The 15,631-nt window shown below is 49.3% G+C and overlaps 3 protein-coding genes across 7 annotated transcripts; all 3 read left to right on the top strand.

Annotated features, from left to right (window-relative positions):
* Positions 1-3: 3 nt before the first annotated feature.
* On the top strand, positions 4-7,662 carry LOC108141834 (protein mahjong). Of its 5 annotated transcripts, XR_001774265.2 has the most exons (12): positions 5-614; positions 677-827; positions 1,387-2,205; positions 2,271-2,543; positions 2,611-4,749; positions 4,815-4,935; positions 5,827-5,924; positions 5,988-6,350; positions 6,817-6,877; positions 6,933-7,175; positions 7,233-7,433; positions 7,497-7,662. XR_001774265.2 is itself a non-coding variant. In XM_017265418.2 (11 exons), exons 1-11 carry the CDS (start codon positions 172-174, stop codon positions 7,235-7,237), a joined length of 4,704 nt encoding a protein of 1,567 aa, XP_017120907.1. In that variant the 5' UTR covers positions 5-171; the 3' UTR covers positions 7,238-7,662. The 5 variants fall into 5 exon arrangements, 2 of the variants coding, with proteins under 2 accessions (XP_017120907.1, XP_017120906.1); XM_017265418.2 differs by having other exon boundaries at positions 6,945-7,175; positions 7,233-7,662; XM_017265417.2 differs by having other exon boundaries at positions 7,233-7,662.
* Positions 7,663-8,517: 855 nt separating this feature from the next.
* LOC108142074 lies at positions 8,518-11,185 on the top strand. Its single transcript, XM_017265760.2, has 3 exons — positions 8,518-9,003; positions 9,849-10,193; positions 10,262-11,185. Exons 1-3 carry the CDS (start codon positions 8,809-8,811, stop codon positions 11,063-11,065), a joined length of 1,344 nt encoding a protein of 447 aa, XP_017121249.1. The 5' UTR covers positions 8,518-8,808; the 3' UTR covers positions 11,066-11,185.
* Positions 11,186-11,578: 393 nt separating this feature from the next.
* Positions 11,579-15,378, top strand: LOC108141968 (mediator of RNA polymerase II transcription subunit 15). Its single transcript, XM_017265617.2, has 2 exons — positions 11,579-11,875; positions 12,277-15,378. Exon 2 carries the CDS (start codon positions 12,299-12,301, stop codon positions 14,837-14,839), a length of 2,541 nt encoding a protein of 846 aa, XP_017121106.1. The 5' UTR covers positions 11,579-11,875; positions 12,277-12,298; the 3' UTR covers positions 14,840-15,378.
* Positions 15,379-15,631: the final 253 nt, after the last annotated feature.

Below are 15,631 nucleotides of genomic sequence, written 5' to 3'. Positions count from 1 at the left end.
GCCTGCTGTCAACGGTCACACTACATTTTGCGAAAAGTTCGAGCGCGTGGTATTTTATGCCGCACGCTTCATTTCGCCACTGGGAGAAGGTTTTGGTGTCTAGTTAACCAACTAACTAAGAGTGCGACTAGTGATTGTGCTAGTGCACCCCATCTCGGGTAATCCATTTCGATGTCTGAGGGCAGTGGAAGCGAAAATGCAGCCGGAGCAGCGGCTGCGGCAGAGGTAGAGGCGGCGACGGACGCAGCGGCCGAGGCAGAAGCTGCGACGGAGGCAGCGCTGATGGCAGAGGCGGTGGCAGTGGCTTACCAGAGCGAAGATGAAGAGGAGGCGGCCGCCGAGGAGGACCAGGATGCAGCTGCTGCCGGAGATCAGGAGCAGGAGGAGGAGCCCGCCGAACAGCAAGACGAGGTGGATCCGGAGGCCGAGGAGGAAGCCGATGCAGAGGGCGATGCCATGAGTGTGGAAAACGAAAGCGACACCGGTGGGAATCCGGAGGAAACTGCTGCCGCCGACCGCCGGCAGGCCACCAAAAAGGAGCTCACCCAGATCATCGACAAGTGGGAGCAGCAGCAGACCCAGAATGGCTACGACCCAGTGCCAACTCTGAGAAGGTAAGGGATCAATATAAATATCAACCCAAAATCCCCACTTATCTCTTTTTTTTTGTTTTTAGTCTGGCAGAGATATTTGAGCGGGAAAAGGACGTGTACCGACGCAAGGACCCGGATCCATTGGACTCGCGACATCCATACAGAGCGGATCCCAGCTGCCAGTACGGACTGCTGCTCAAGCTGCTCTTCCGCAGGGACACCTTTATGGGCAAAGTAAGAACAGGGATATTAGAATATATTTTTAACTTGAACTACTACATAACAGCAGGTATATAAGATAAACTAGCCGTTTCTAGCTGATCAAATTAAAGTTATTTGATTTTTTAGGCAATTACTTTCAAAATTGTTTTTAAAATTTTCAAGTTTAGCATGTTAACTTTTTTAAATACTGTATTAATAACTAAAGAACATTAGTTTGTAAACCATATTTAAAATAAGAGGTTTTATTGCAGAGCACTTGTATAAAATAGATACCTTCAAATAATTTTTAATTGGTTCCTGAATAGGATCATACTAAAATTAATTTTTTGCATAAGAAACTCCAATGTTACAAAAAAATTGCAACATTTGTAATATTTCATAAATGATCAATTCAAGTTTCCTTATAAAACCTTTTAAATAAGATAGACTTAGAGTTTGGAGAACAAGTACACATTTAATATACTTGATTTTACCGACTCTTCACGTAAATCTTAAACTAGTTGCTAACTTAATTTGAGAGTTCTTCTGTACAAATTGAAATTAATTGAAATTATGTTTTTGACACCATTAGCTACTCAACGATTACTTGCGAGAGAACTACTTTAGTCGCCAGAACGTCAGCCGAAGTTCTCTGGAGTTGAACATCCTGGCCTGCCGCCTCATCCTGGAGATAATGCCCGGCATGGAGACCTCGGCCGTCTTCCAGACCGCCGAAGGTGACGGAACCATAAACCGCATCTACTCCTGGGCGGAGGACAGCATTGAACCGCTGCAGAGCTATGCCACCGGACTGCTGGCCGAGGCCATGGAAGTGAGCGACATTGCCATCAATTTCCGCGATCAGAACATGCGCTTGGTGCCCAAGATGATCAAGCGCCTGCACATGCTGCTGGCCATCAGCAAGAGCGCCACTCCGGATGCCAACACGTCGCAGCACAACCAGTCGGCCGACAGCAGTGCGGCGGGAATGCTGAGTTGGGTGGCCTGTGCCAGCAATGCCTCGGCTCCCCAGTCGCCGCAGCACAATGGCAGTGGACTGGGTGCCAGTTCGTCGCAGCATGGCGACGCTTCCAACATGTCGATTCTCTTCGAGAACAGCAGGGATGCCTTTCCCGTTTCACGCTACTACAAACGGATGTACATCCCACTGCATCCGCCCACGGTGGACACCAGCCAAATGCTAATCATGCGCTTCCTCACCAGCCTAGGCGAGTATCAGGAGTTCCTGGCCATGGCCTTCGAGAACAATGTGATGCAGCTGATTTTTGGCTACCTAGAGAACTTGGATCGCCGGGACACTTGTTTGGCCTACGAGGTGCTGAAATATCTGGCTTCTCTTCTTTGTCACAAGAAGTTTGCCTTAGAATTCATTTCGCACGGCGGATTGGAGGTCAGTGAATATGAATATACCTAAAATTTTAGTTCTTTAATGTGTAATTTATCTATTTTCGACAGCTGTTGTTGAAGGTGCCACGTCCCAGTTTGGCCACCACGGGTGTGTCCATTGCCATTTACTACCTGGCGTACTGTGAGGACGCCATGGAGCGCATCTGCAGCATGCAGAGACCACTCATTTCGGAGCTGGTGCGCTACGCACTGTGGATCCTGGGTCGATGCCATGATTCCTCCAAGTGCCATGCCACCATGTTCTTCAGCCTGAGCTTTCAGTTTAAGGTCATTTTGGAGGAGTTTGATGCCCAGGATGGCTTAAGAAAGCTCTACAATGTGGTAAGTGTACTCAATATTATGGCAATCTTTAAATATAAAGTTTTAATTTTCGCCTCTTCTCTGGTAGATTTCCGTGCTGAAGATCCTTGATCCAAGCCACAACGACAGCGACAACGACTCGGAGATAAACGAAGATGTGGAGTGTGCCTCGCGGCAAATGGTGCGCCATGTCTGCGTAGCGCTTAAGCGGTACATGGAGGCGCACTTCTTCTACAAGTACAACAGTTTCCTGTGCCAGCACAATGCGGCATCGTCGTCGCCATCGGCGGCACACTTCTTTAGCCAGAATCCCACGGTTGCGGCCAAGCTGACCTTTGACCAGTTGCACGACCAGATTCGCACGCTTCAGGAGCACACCTCCATCCGGGCGCACTGGCAACCGGTGGATCAGCTGATGAAGCTCGGCGGCATCACCATGCTGCTCAGGATAATCGCCTTCAGCTACGATTGGGTGAACAGCGGGCGCTCGGAGACAGTGCGTTCGGCCCTGGACGTGCTCAGTGTATGCTGCATAATCCCACGCGTCTATGTGGTGCTCTGCGAGCGTCTACAGATGCTGGACAAGACGACCACCTCGGGTTTCTGTTCGGTTCTGGGAGCGGCTGCCGGTGAGATCACCTCGGATGCGGAGGTGCTCAAATCGGCACTGGCGGTGCTCTGCCACTGCGTCTGCTCGCCCATCATCCGCAAGGACAGCGGCACCAGCTTGATCAAGTTCGGCAATTCGTCGAGAAAGAACAAGGCGAACCACAAGTACGCCGAGGAGCTGATCGAGCGCGTGTGGGAGTCCGTGTGCTCCAACAACGGCATCGTTGTTCTGCTCTCGCTGATGCAGACCAAAGGACCGATCACGGATGCGGATTGCATCCGAGGCATGGCCTGTCGGGCACTGGCGGGATTGGCGCGTTCGGATCGGGTCAGGCAGATTGTTAGTAAACTGCCGCTCTTCGCCGGCGGACAACTGCAGACTCTGATGCGGGATCCCATACTGCAGGAGAAGCGAGCCGAGCACGTGATCTTCCAGAAGTACGCCCTGGAGCTGCTCGAACGAGTGTCGGGGAAAACGAAGCCGCTGAACAACCCGCTCGATCCGTCGCTCTCCAACATGCACAAAGCGAATGTGATTGCCCAGACGCGCATCCAGTACAACAAGCAGCAGCTGTACCAGCTCATCTTCGAGCACCTGGAGAGCAATGGTCTCTCCCAGACCGCCCAAATGCTGCAGCGCGAGGTGGGACTACCGCTGCAGACGCCCACCACGCGCAGCTTCCATCAGTCTCCCTTCGACTACAAAGCACTGCCCAGTGGGAGTGGCTCGTTGTCCCGAAACCGCCTGCGTAGTCGCATGCAGGATGTGAATGCAGCGATAATGGGCAGCGGCGACCTGAACAGGAGCTTCGGCGAGGACTCGTCGCCAGCTGGCGGAGCAGGCAGCAGCAGCAGCAACGCCGCTCTAGATGGCGTCAGTATACCCAACTTTGGATGTCTAAACACGACACAGACGCCCATTAAAATCCGGAGAACGGACCGGAACTCGGTGAGCCGGTCGATTCAGAAGCAAATGCTGGAACCCGGCGGCATGTCAATGGCCAGTCTGCCGGACGATGGACCATTTCACCCGAAGAGGATCACGCTGAACACCATCGTGACGGAGTACCTAACCAACCAGCACTCGCTGTGCAACAATCCGGTGACCACCTGTCCACAGTTCGATCTGTACGAGCCGCACAAGTGTCCGGATCCCAAGCCCAGTCGTCTGCTGAGCTCCAACTACAACCTGACCAGCAGACATGCGCGCACGCAGGCGGGATTCAATACGGGACGCTTTGACCGTCGCTATGTGCACACGCACTTCTCGCCGTGGCGCAGCATTCGATCGGCGGACTACGAGGATCTGGAGTTCACCTGCTGCGACCTGGTGGGCAAGTACATCATCGTGGGCACCCAGCAGGGCGATGGGCGAGTGTTCAACATGAACGACGGCGTGGAGCAGTTCTTCTCCAACTGCCACAACTTCAGCGTGGATGCCATCAAGGCCAACAGGGCTGGGGATCTGGTGATCACGTCCAGCTTCTGGCGCACACCCACCAGCATTCTGTGGTCCATTGCCGACGATGAGTTCAAGCTGAAGCTGCGTCTTCCCGATGTCACCTACTGTGAATTCAGTCAGACGGCGCAGGATCGCCTCCTGGGCACACAGAACGAGGTACGTATTATTGGGTTATTCGGTTCGATAGAGCTATATCTAATTGCCTTTCATTTGGCTTGCAGTGCGCCACACTCTTCGACATCAACACCGGGTCCAAGGTGGCCTCTTTCACGCCAACCATACCCAATCTCTACACCAAAAACAGAGCCACTCTCTGCCGAACCGATGAGCTGATTTTGTCGGGTGAGCAATTAAGTATCCCGCTTTCTAAACGACAACGGAAGATTACTTTCTTTTGGCACGCCAAGCTTTTAATACCCTTGCTGCCTTCTTAATTCAAAACAGGCTATTTTACTACGTTACTATTATTTTTTTACCAAAATTGTAATAACCTCTGCAAGGGAATACAAGTCATGCTTTAAAAAAATGTGTAGAACTAAAATTTAATTTAAGTACCTTTAATATTTGTTTACCCTTTCAGAGGGTATTATAATTTCAGTCAGTATGTAGTTTGCAACGCAGTGAAGCAGACATTTCCGAGCCTATGAAGTATATATATTCTTGATCAGCATCACTAGGAGAGTCGATCTAGCCATATCAGTCTGTCCATCTGTCTCTACGCAACTTAGTCTCTCAGTTTTAAAGCTATCTGCTATAAAAATGGTTAAATATTTTACAATTACTATTTAAATTTAATCAAAATCGGATGACTATAATATAAAGCTCCCATGGAAAAAATTAAAATGTTACAAAAAAAAAAAATAATTAAAAATGTAACTTTTCCATTTTGTAATATTTTTAAAAAATTCTTTTGACTTATTAATAATTTGACAGTTTAGAATTAGGCTTTTAGTTTTCTTAAAATCGGAAAACGATATCATATAGCTGCCATAGGAACTATCGAGTAATTGAACTGCAAAATAAATCATAATTTTAATGTTTTCAAGAATGTTTAATTTTTTGCAATAGGGAACTTCGGCTTGCCGATGTTTGCTTCCATTCTTGTTTTTAAACATTTGTTTCGTATAAATTTCCTAAGACTATTTGTCGCTGTTGTCTAATGGTTGTTCTAGATATCTTTAGCATGATTTTCAGATTTTATGGCCATTGTAATTGTGTTTTCTTTGTTTCTAGATGGCGTACTCTGGGATGTGCGTTCCGGAAAGGAGATCCACAAGTTCGACAAGTTCAATCAGTGCATATCGGGCGTCTTCCATCCGAACTGTCTAGAGGTAAGGTTGAAATCTTCGTTGGCCTAGGAGAACCATGCTAATCCTGATTACCATTCCGTGAAGATTATTGCCAACACGGAGGTGTGGGACCTGCGCACCTTCCATCTGCTGCAGACTGTGCCGGTGCTGGATCAGCGGAACTGCACCTTCTCGCCGATGCACGTGATATACGGGGCCAGTTTGGGGGCGGACAGGGACCACGACATGGAGACGACCACGTACGACACCAGCTTCAATGTGCTGGACGCCTACGACTACTCGAGCATTGCGACCATTGATGTGAAGCGTAACATCAACGATCTGAGCGTCAGCGCCAACGGCAGCCTGATCGCAGTGGTCGAGGACTACAGCGGCTACGAGTCGAAGCAGGAGACCTACGTGAAGATCTACGCGGTGGGCGTAAAGAAGAGCGAGCGCTCGGAAGAGGTGCGTGCGGTTAAGGAGCTGGCCAGCGAGGTGGCGGACGCAGTTGCGCCGGCGCCGGCAAACGCCAATGATGTTGGCGGTGCTTCGTTGCTTCGCGTCTTTGAGGAGATCCCGGCACGCCCACTGCCGGCGGAGAACGCACCGCCCGCCGCCCCCAACGAGTTTGCGGAGGAGTTGCCCCGCCGGCTAAGTCCCGCCCTGCACGCAAGTCCGAATCTTTCTCGCCAACATGCACCCAACAGCTCAATTGTTGGGGTGCGACGGCGGGCACGTACACTGGGCACTGGCAATGGCAGTAGCTCTGGCTCCGGCTCCGTCTCCGGCAATGGGAATCTCAATATGAATCTGAATCTAAATGGCGGCGTCGGTGGCAGTGGCGGAGTCGGAATCGGGGCTGCCATCGATTTGAGAACCCTCATGCGGCGGATGGATGATATTGAACTAAATATTATGTCTATGCTTGCAGGAAGATGATGAGGAGGTGCCCGAATCTGATGAGGACGGTTCGGATACGGGCTCCGAGAACAGTAAGTTCCATTTAAGCGCAATGAGCTCATTTTCCTTAATAGCCTCACTCCGTAGCGTTTGCTCTAGGTCCGAATTTCATGGGATTCCCGCTGCTGCGCAACCTAAACGGATCGGACAACGATGAGGATGGCGACCTCGAGGAAGACGACGACGACGACGGAGACCTGCTGGACTCCGATGACGATGACATGGACGACAACGACGACGATGACGACGACGACGGGGGGATCAACAATCCCGATGACGCTGGTGACTTTGACGAATTGTTCGAATACTTCTCCAGAAGCAGCTCAGACGGTAACTTGAGATCTCTAGACTCTGTTCGTGTACGACTTGTATTTTCTCCACCCCTAGATTGAGTCCACTCCTCATCCACACCACCAACACTACTGCTCCTCCACCACCGATCCACCACTGCTCCGTCACAGCTCCATTGCTCCATTGTTCTCCCAGTGTCTCTTCTCGTGTCGTTCGATCCTCTTTGTTGTCCTCAGCGCGCACGGAGGGATGAGATCACCAGATCAACAGTCGTCGATAGTTATAGTGATTTAGACCGTAAGCTGTTACATTTAAATTGTTATTTTTGAATTTTGTACAAATCAAATACGAATGCCGCAGGAAAGCATTAATAGCCAGCAAAAGATTACTATTGGGATCGCATGATGAGTACCGACTGTGAGAATCAAATCTGTAAATTGTCCAACAATTTCCTCTGTACAAACATAAATAAGAATTGTATACTTTTGCTATTAAAAAGAAAATAAAAGATCTTGTTAGAATCAAATGTTGACTGTATGCTGTAAAACGCTAGGTAATCCTAGAACCAATATCCAATTTTAGTATAATTTTAAGCGCTACTTTTTAGAACACCCCCCCTACTTTCTTGAAAAAAATTAAATATTTCGTTTTGGAAATTTAAAAATTACATTTGTTTTTGATTTGTCTATGGGAAGCAAATAGACAATTTGTTTTAAAATAATGCAATTTAATTGAAAATTATCTGGATAGTGCATTAAGATATGTTAATAGTTAAAAATCTCAATAAGAAAATAACCTAATCCTAGAACCAATTTTCAATCTTTATCTAATTTAAACAATTGCAGACTTTGGATGTTTAGAAAAGTATTTAGAAAAAAATTAAATATTTCGTTTTGGAAATTTAAAAATTGCATTTGGTTTTGATTTGTTTATGGGAAGCTAATAAATAAAACTACCTTTATTCGTTTTCAAACCATACAATTTAATTGAAAATTATCTGGATAGTGTTAATAGTGAAGAGTCGCAATAAGAAAAGAACTGGAATATTTTTTGTAAAATTTTTTTAAAATTGTAATTTCCAGTTTTTGTTTAAATATTCGTTTTGAAATCATTTAATTTAATTGAAAATTATCTGGATAGTGCATTAGGATATGTAAATAATTTAGAATCGCATTAAGAAAAGAACTGGGATATTTGTAGTAAATTTTTTTTTTTAAATTGTAATATTGTTAACCAAATCGATACACCCTAATATTCATAGCATTGACTAACTGGGGTTACACGTACGGTTTGGAGTTTGAGTCGAATGCTAGCCGTAGTCGTAGCCCGATTATCTTATCGCCCGGTTTGGACTCCAAGTTGGGAAGCGAGTGCCTCCCTCCAGTCGTTACTCACCAACTGGCATTGCGGTGACGTTAATACGGATCGGCTCTCATCGAAAATCGAAGTAAATCTCGGCCGAATCCTTCATCAGTAGATAAATATGGTGATATTCGGGCGTTCGTTAAGGCGTTCGACTGCCTGGCGGTCAAGTTAAATGCGTTCGAATAGGCCGTCGCTCAGCTGTCATTTTAAAATTGCAAATTCAGTTACGACTTGTCCACCGACGTGTGCTAATCGACGGCTCCGGCGCAATTGAATCCAAAAACCACTGGCCACTGGAACTGCGGAAATGTTTATGCAAGCCACTATCATCGGATGCCTGTTCATGCTGGTGCCATTGGGCTTCGCTTTTGAGGAGCACCCGCACTTCTGCATCCAAACGGACCCGCTGCTCCTCTCGGAAATCGATCGCCATGTGGTCAATCCCAGCGAGAGGGATCTGCAGTGCCACATTAGGGCCACCACGCTGACCCAGAAAGAGAAGGTGAATCATTAGCATGGGGGAATACAATGTGTTAAGCTATTCCGCTTACATTTGGGTAAACAATTCTTAACACAAAATATCAACGTTTGTAAACTAAATGGGAACTTATTTATGGCTGCAAGTTTGAATAATTTCCAATATGTATTTATTAATTTTGGGTAAGTGGTTTAGACAACAATTTAATACTTAAGATTGTAAGATATAAATTAATTATGATTTCTAATGATAAATCTAAATCTCTAAACGAAACCTGTGCCAATTACTGATATATATTTTTATTAATTCTGATTTTAATTTCATCGGCATCCGTTCACATTAATCTATAAATAAAATAAGCAGATTAATTAATTGGTTTTCAAATAAAACTTTAAAGTATAATTCAAATAAGCAAATTATTTAATTTGTACTTAAACCGCATTTCTAATATATTTTAATATAATTATGTTGTTTTTTAATTGAAACCATTGTAAATAATTTCTTACTAATTAATTTATGGCTAAATGAGCAATCAAAGATCAACTATAATTCTATTTGGTGAAAAGTGACCTCACTCGGATGAAAATTGCCTGCCTTAAATGGCGACGTCTGTTTCGTGCAAACGAGTTTGTCTCATCGACATCCTTAAGTGAGAACTCCAATGTCAGTGCGAGCCATAAATTATTCGTGTGCCACCTTCGAGTGGCTGATATTCCAAATTGAATTAGCTTGACGATAAAGAAACAGACAAAGTGTCCATCGCAGCTGGGGAAGATAATGCCGGCGGACCTGCGATAAGCCGACGATGGGGGTTATTTACGAACACGGTGCTGGTTTCCCGTCTAAAATTTTTATCTTTCCGCTTGCAGGCAGTCCTCGTGGACACCTTGTGTGCGGACCATGGCTCCACTACGGTCAAGCGGGACAACCATCACTTCCTCCGGCTGCGCAATGGCGAGCTGAGCGGACGGGGTTCCCAGAAGGAGGTGTGCGCCAACGGGGGTGATTCGGTGCTGGCCTGGGTGCCCTACCACACGGTGATCCAGAACTATGCGGCCGAGCTGAATCCCAAGGAGCGGTTGACCTACATTGCCAAGGCCACGAACGTGGAGCGCGAGAAGACGGAGCTGTGCCACTTTCCCCACACGGATTTGGTCAATGCCGTGACCGACAACCTCTTCACCTGCGTGGTGATGATCTTTGGCGACAACTTTGTGAGTTTCTCCACGATGATGGTGCCGTAGGTGCCCTGAAACTGAAATTGAAATTGTAATCATTGCAGTACGGTGTGGAGGACAACATCAATGTGCTGGTGCAGCTGGAGCCGCTGATGTACCAGCTGAGGAACATCACCTACCTGCCGTGGCGCAATGTGTCCAACAGCTACAAAATGCACCTGGGCGACGGTGTGCTCCGCAACCCCAGTGGCGAACGGAAGCCCATCTACGGCAGCCTCAACTACGAGTTTGTGGAGAAGATCCACGTGAACATGAGCAGTGTCTACCAGGACAAGAAGCTGGGCAGGTTGCCTCTGCTCTTAGAGCACCGCGGTTCCGTCCTGGAATTGGACTCCTATGGAGTTGGTGGCCTGGATGTGGCGGAGAAGGCCTATTTCGGACGCAGCATGGATCCCAGGAGCGAGGTGAAGGTCCAGGTGATTGGACAGTGGGTGGACCAGCAGCGGGAGTTTGGAGCCGATATATACGAGTACTACGGGCACGGGTTGAGGCGGTATAGACAAGCTTTGGCCGGAGCCCGGCTCACTTTAGTCCGGATTGACAACACGGAGCCGGTTTTCATGGCCCCGGAGTCGCAGAACCTGGCCAAGGCCACGCTGTTCCGCGATCAGAAGTCTGGCAAACTGAAGGAGCATTCTTCGGGCAACTTCACCGAGTGGGAAAACGCCCAGGAGGAGGATTCCGATGAGGATGAGCCCGGTTTCTACGGCTGGTTTGTGGTGACCTCTCTGCTTTTGGCCCTCGCCGTCGTCGTGGGAATATACCTGGTAGTACGCACCCACAGCAGGAGGAACAAGCAGCGGCAGATGTACGACCTGGCCAACACGAATGTGGCTCCGCCAGCCTAAGCAAACTATGCATTATCCTTAAGTTTTGTAAATCCGAAAAAAAGCTGAGATCAACAGGTGTTTGTACTCCGAAATGTCAGTTTGATTAAACGGGTTGGCAGCCCCACTGCCAAATCCTTAGATTGCGTTTTGATTTTCTGTGTGAAAAGTGAAAAAGGATTTCGCTTGTAAAATGTTTGGTGGAGTGCGAAAAAATTATTAAAGTGGAAAATGTTATACATATATAAAGTGATATCTAATGGAACTACAGTGAGAAATCTTCCACAAGATCCGCGAAAGCAGACAACCAAGTCGGTGGAACTAAACACTAATGGGCTAACAAGAAAAGGTAAGGCTAATAAAAAAAGTTAAGCTTCAAGTTAAAGCGGTAAAACATTATTGAAAATGTAAGGCAATAAGTAGAGTTAAATTAAGACCAAAACATAAACAAATTGATTCGACGACCAGCAACGCGTTATACCCTTTCTCCGTCGCCAAGTTGGCAGCGCCAATTGCAACACGCCTATCATCTCACTCACACACAGAGAAAGACAGAGGCAGAAGTTCGGCGGCTGGCGGAGAAATTCATTCATCTCATCGAGAACTTTATTGATAACGTCGCCAGATAGCTAGTTATTTCATTCGATCCGGGTCCCCGAAAGACCCACTGGTGTGCACTTGTTTTGCTTTCCAAGCCCCGGGGCCCAGTGAGATTTGTCCAGATCACAAATATGTGAGTTTCGAAAGGTTTTTGTGTGACGCGGCCATATTTGAAGAGTTTTGTGTGTTGGATGTGGGGCGAGCTGCGAAAATTACATAAATACAGCGCAGGTAAGCGAAATGTTGTGGTAAATCCCTGATCAAAGGAGCACGCAGTGCGGGAGTAAGCGAATCGAACTCATTAGCCCCATTCAAGACGTGGGATTATGTATTTGTTTCGTTTTTTGGGCCTGAAAATCTGATTTTTCGCTCACACCAACACCAAGATGGTAAATTGTGTATAACACCATAGCTGTCTCTGTCTGGCGCAAGAGCTACCAGACCTGTAAATGGTCCCTGTTAATAGCTGCATCAACCGAACTGTTAACAACAGTTGCATTGAGTTCGAAATTAATTGGCCAATTTTTTGGCGGGCAAATCATAACAAACCCCGTACTCGTGCACCTTGCGGGGATTTCCTCTTAATGGATTAATAAGTGCTCGTGCTCTGAGCTAACCACTTGCCCTTGCAGCCTCCCCTAGTGACACGAAGTAATGGATCGCAAGAAGGTCCTGGAGCTGGACAAAATCTGCCGCCTGTGCATCTCGGAGAGGAAGGAGATGCGCCCCTTGTTCAGCGAGAAGGTGCCCGAGATGCTGATGGACTGCACCAGCGTGCGGGTGGAGCCCACGGAGGGCTGGCCGGACAAGATCTGCGTGCAGTGCGTCCACGCCGTGAGCCGGAATCACGCCTTCAAGACGCTCGTCGAGCGCAGCGACAAGGAGCTGCGCGAGTACATTCGCGGCTTGACCGTCGCCCTGGTGATGGAGGAGCAGCAGGCGGCCAGTGCCAAGCAGCAGCAGCAGCAGCAGCTGGAGCGCAAGCAGCAGCGGCTACTCCAAAAGCAACAGAAGCTCCTCGACGAGCAACTGCAGCAGCAGCAGCAGCAGCAACACCAGATGATCCAGCAGCAACAGCAGCAGACCCCTGCCAAACCCAAGCTGAAGCCGCTGCTCCGGAAGGGATCGCGCCAGCAAAAGCAGCGGCATCTGGAGGCGGCTCCGGCTCCGGCCCCGATCCAACAACCTGCCCCCCAGCCACAGATGCAGCTCCTGCCCGAACCAGCTCCGCCTCCGCCCACGCTGCAGCAACAGATCCAGCAGATCCAACTGCCCACCTTGCAGCCAGCGCCCGCCCAGCTACTGTCCACTGCCGGCACCACCACGACGATACCGCAGCAGATCCTGCTCCCCAACGGCCAGTTGATCACGACGGCCCAGATTGTGGGTCCGCAGCTGGCGCAGATCATCAGCACGACGCAGCAGGCGACGGCCAATGGGCAAGCCCCAGCCGCCCAGTCGCAGTTTATGCCCCAACTCCTGCAGACACCGAATGGACAGACCCTGCAGATTGTCCAGCAGCCCAATGGCACGCAGACGCTGCAGTTGGTCCAGTTGGTACCGCAGCGCAGTCTGGCGCCCACCGGGGTGACGACGGTGACCACCACCACCAATGCCACGGACATGGGCCAGAATGTCGGTGCTTCTCTGGCGGATGCGGACGTGCAGTTGCTGGAGGACGGTTGCGACGTGGAGGACGAAGATCTGGACGAGGTCTACGAACAGCTGGACGGTAAGGGGGATCACAGCTTTGAGACCATTGTCCTGGATGACGACCAGCAGCAGGACTTCCTCAAGGACCACCACGAGCACCACCAGGTGATGATCAACGAGGATCTCACGCAGAGCGAAAGCCAGGAGCACGAGTACTTCGACGATTTGGACCAACAGCAGGCGATGGACGAGGTGGAAGATGAGGACGAGCAACTCAAGCACGAGGAGGACCAAGACACCTTCATAATCGAAGAGATCCAACTGGACGATGACGAAATGCTGGAGGATCCGGATGCCGAGGAGTTAGACCAGGATTGTGAGTACGTCACGGACGACCATGATCCGCATCTATCCGGCGACGTGGACGATGACCTGCAGTATGCCATAATGGAGCCTCCAGATGGCGAGGCCAGTGTGGACATTGACGGGGCCTTCCTCGATTCGGAGCAGACGCATCATCAGCAGCAGCAGCAGCATCAGCAGCAGCAGGAGGAGCTGCAAAGCATATCGCTGGAAAACGCTGTAGTTGAGTTCAGCCAAGCCACTGCGACGACGGACGCCCTGGTGGCCCCCACTCTAAGCGTGAGCTCGGCGAGTCCGACGCCCAAGCGAGCCAAGCGAAGCAGCAACCAGGCTGCCGTCGGCGTAACGCTGGAACCCTGCGACCACCAACCACCCACCGCTGGACCCACGATCAGCAGCAAGCTGGCCGCGGCCAACTCCCGCCAGTTGGTGCAGACGGCCAGCGTGATTGCCGCCGCCGGAGCGGACGACAACTACGAGATAGACGCTAACCTGGTCACGGAATTTATACGGCAGCACACCTCGCCGCTGGGCTCGGGTCGGTACATCTGCCACCTGTGCAGCACCGAGTTCCGGCAGTTCAAGGGCCTGCAGAACCATATGCACTCGCACACCAACTGGATACGGGCCAATTGCAAGAAGCAGCCGCAGTGCGAGATCTGCCTGAAGAGCTTCAAAGGCCCCGGCATGCTGCGCATGCACATGAAGACGCACGACGCGGAGTCCAGCACGCCGGTGTGCACCATCTGCAATCGCACCTTCAAGTCCAAGGCGATCCTGTACAGGCACAGGCAGACGCACCAGCAGCGTGCCTACTGCTGCGGCGTGGCCAACTGCCGCAAGAACTTCTCCTCGGCGGTGAACCTCAAGTGGCATGTCGAACGCAAGCACACGGAGGTGGTGGAGCCGCTCTTCAAGTGCGGCGAGTGTGGTAATCTATACGACAGCGTGGACTCGCTGCAGGTGCATGTCGAGAGCACGGACCACAGTGCGGATGTGCAGATGGGCGGGCAGGACGATACCTTCAGCGGGGCGGTGAGCATCGCGTGCAACGGCACCACCGACATGTCCAACATGATGGCCACCGGCCAGAGCACGGCATTGGGCGGAGGAGCCGGCGACACCCATGCCGTGGTCGTGGGCTCCTCCGGCGAGGTGTACTTCGTGACGCAGGCGTAGCCAGCGGAGTTCGCCGCAGCAGTCGCTCCTGGGGATGCAGAGTGCCTGCTCGGCATCTAGATGACGATGACGATGACGATGACCACTTAGATGTAACATATACATATATACATACATACATATATATATTTTTGTACTACCCCGTCTAGATAACACTAGCAATTAGCAATTAGCACAACCACACAAATATTGCAATCCTAGATTTCTTTCGTAGAACTTGTTTAGTAGGTCCTAAGCGATTCACTCGAATTTTGTAAGCAAATACGAAACCGTAGGTAGGCAGAGCGCGGAACGAGTCCCCCTCACATTCAAACGCTGAGTGTACGAATCCTGCGGGGACTGTGCCAGTTTTTGTTTTTAATTTTATTACCTTACTTACTATTATTATTATTTTGTTTTTTCCCGGGGAATATCAGACTGGCATTTTAGGCTAAACGTATTTTGGCGTTGGGTTTTTCATTGTTGGGCTTTGAAACGTGAATAAGTAAAACTGTTTTAACTGCAAGAAAATAAATTAACAAACCTTCTAAAAAAAAATCCACAACATGATTGTTTTCATAAGTCTCCCTGGTGGGTGGTGGGTCGTTTTTAATTTTAAGCATGTAATCCAATTCGCTGCTCGCCGTTTTGTTGGCTTGTTGTTCAGTTGCGGCGCAAGAAGACCGGAAAAAACAGAACCAAAACAAAATTGATCTAAAGAAAACAACAATCAAGCCAAGGTCTAGTCTATTGATTCCCGATTGCCACGTGTCGGGTTCATTCAGCGATGGAGACCACCTGGATATGTGTTTC

The sequence above is a fragment of the Drosophila elegans genome, unplaced genomic scaffold (genome assembly GCF_018152505.1).
Source record: "Drosophila elegans isolate 14027-0461.03 unplaced genomic scaffold, ASM1815250v1 contig_520, whole genome shotgun sequence".
NCBI lineage: Eukaryota > Metazoa > Arthropoda > Insecta > Diptera > Drosophilidae > Drosophila > Drosophila elegans.
This window is presented reverse-complemented; position numbering and strand designations above follow the sequence as displayed.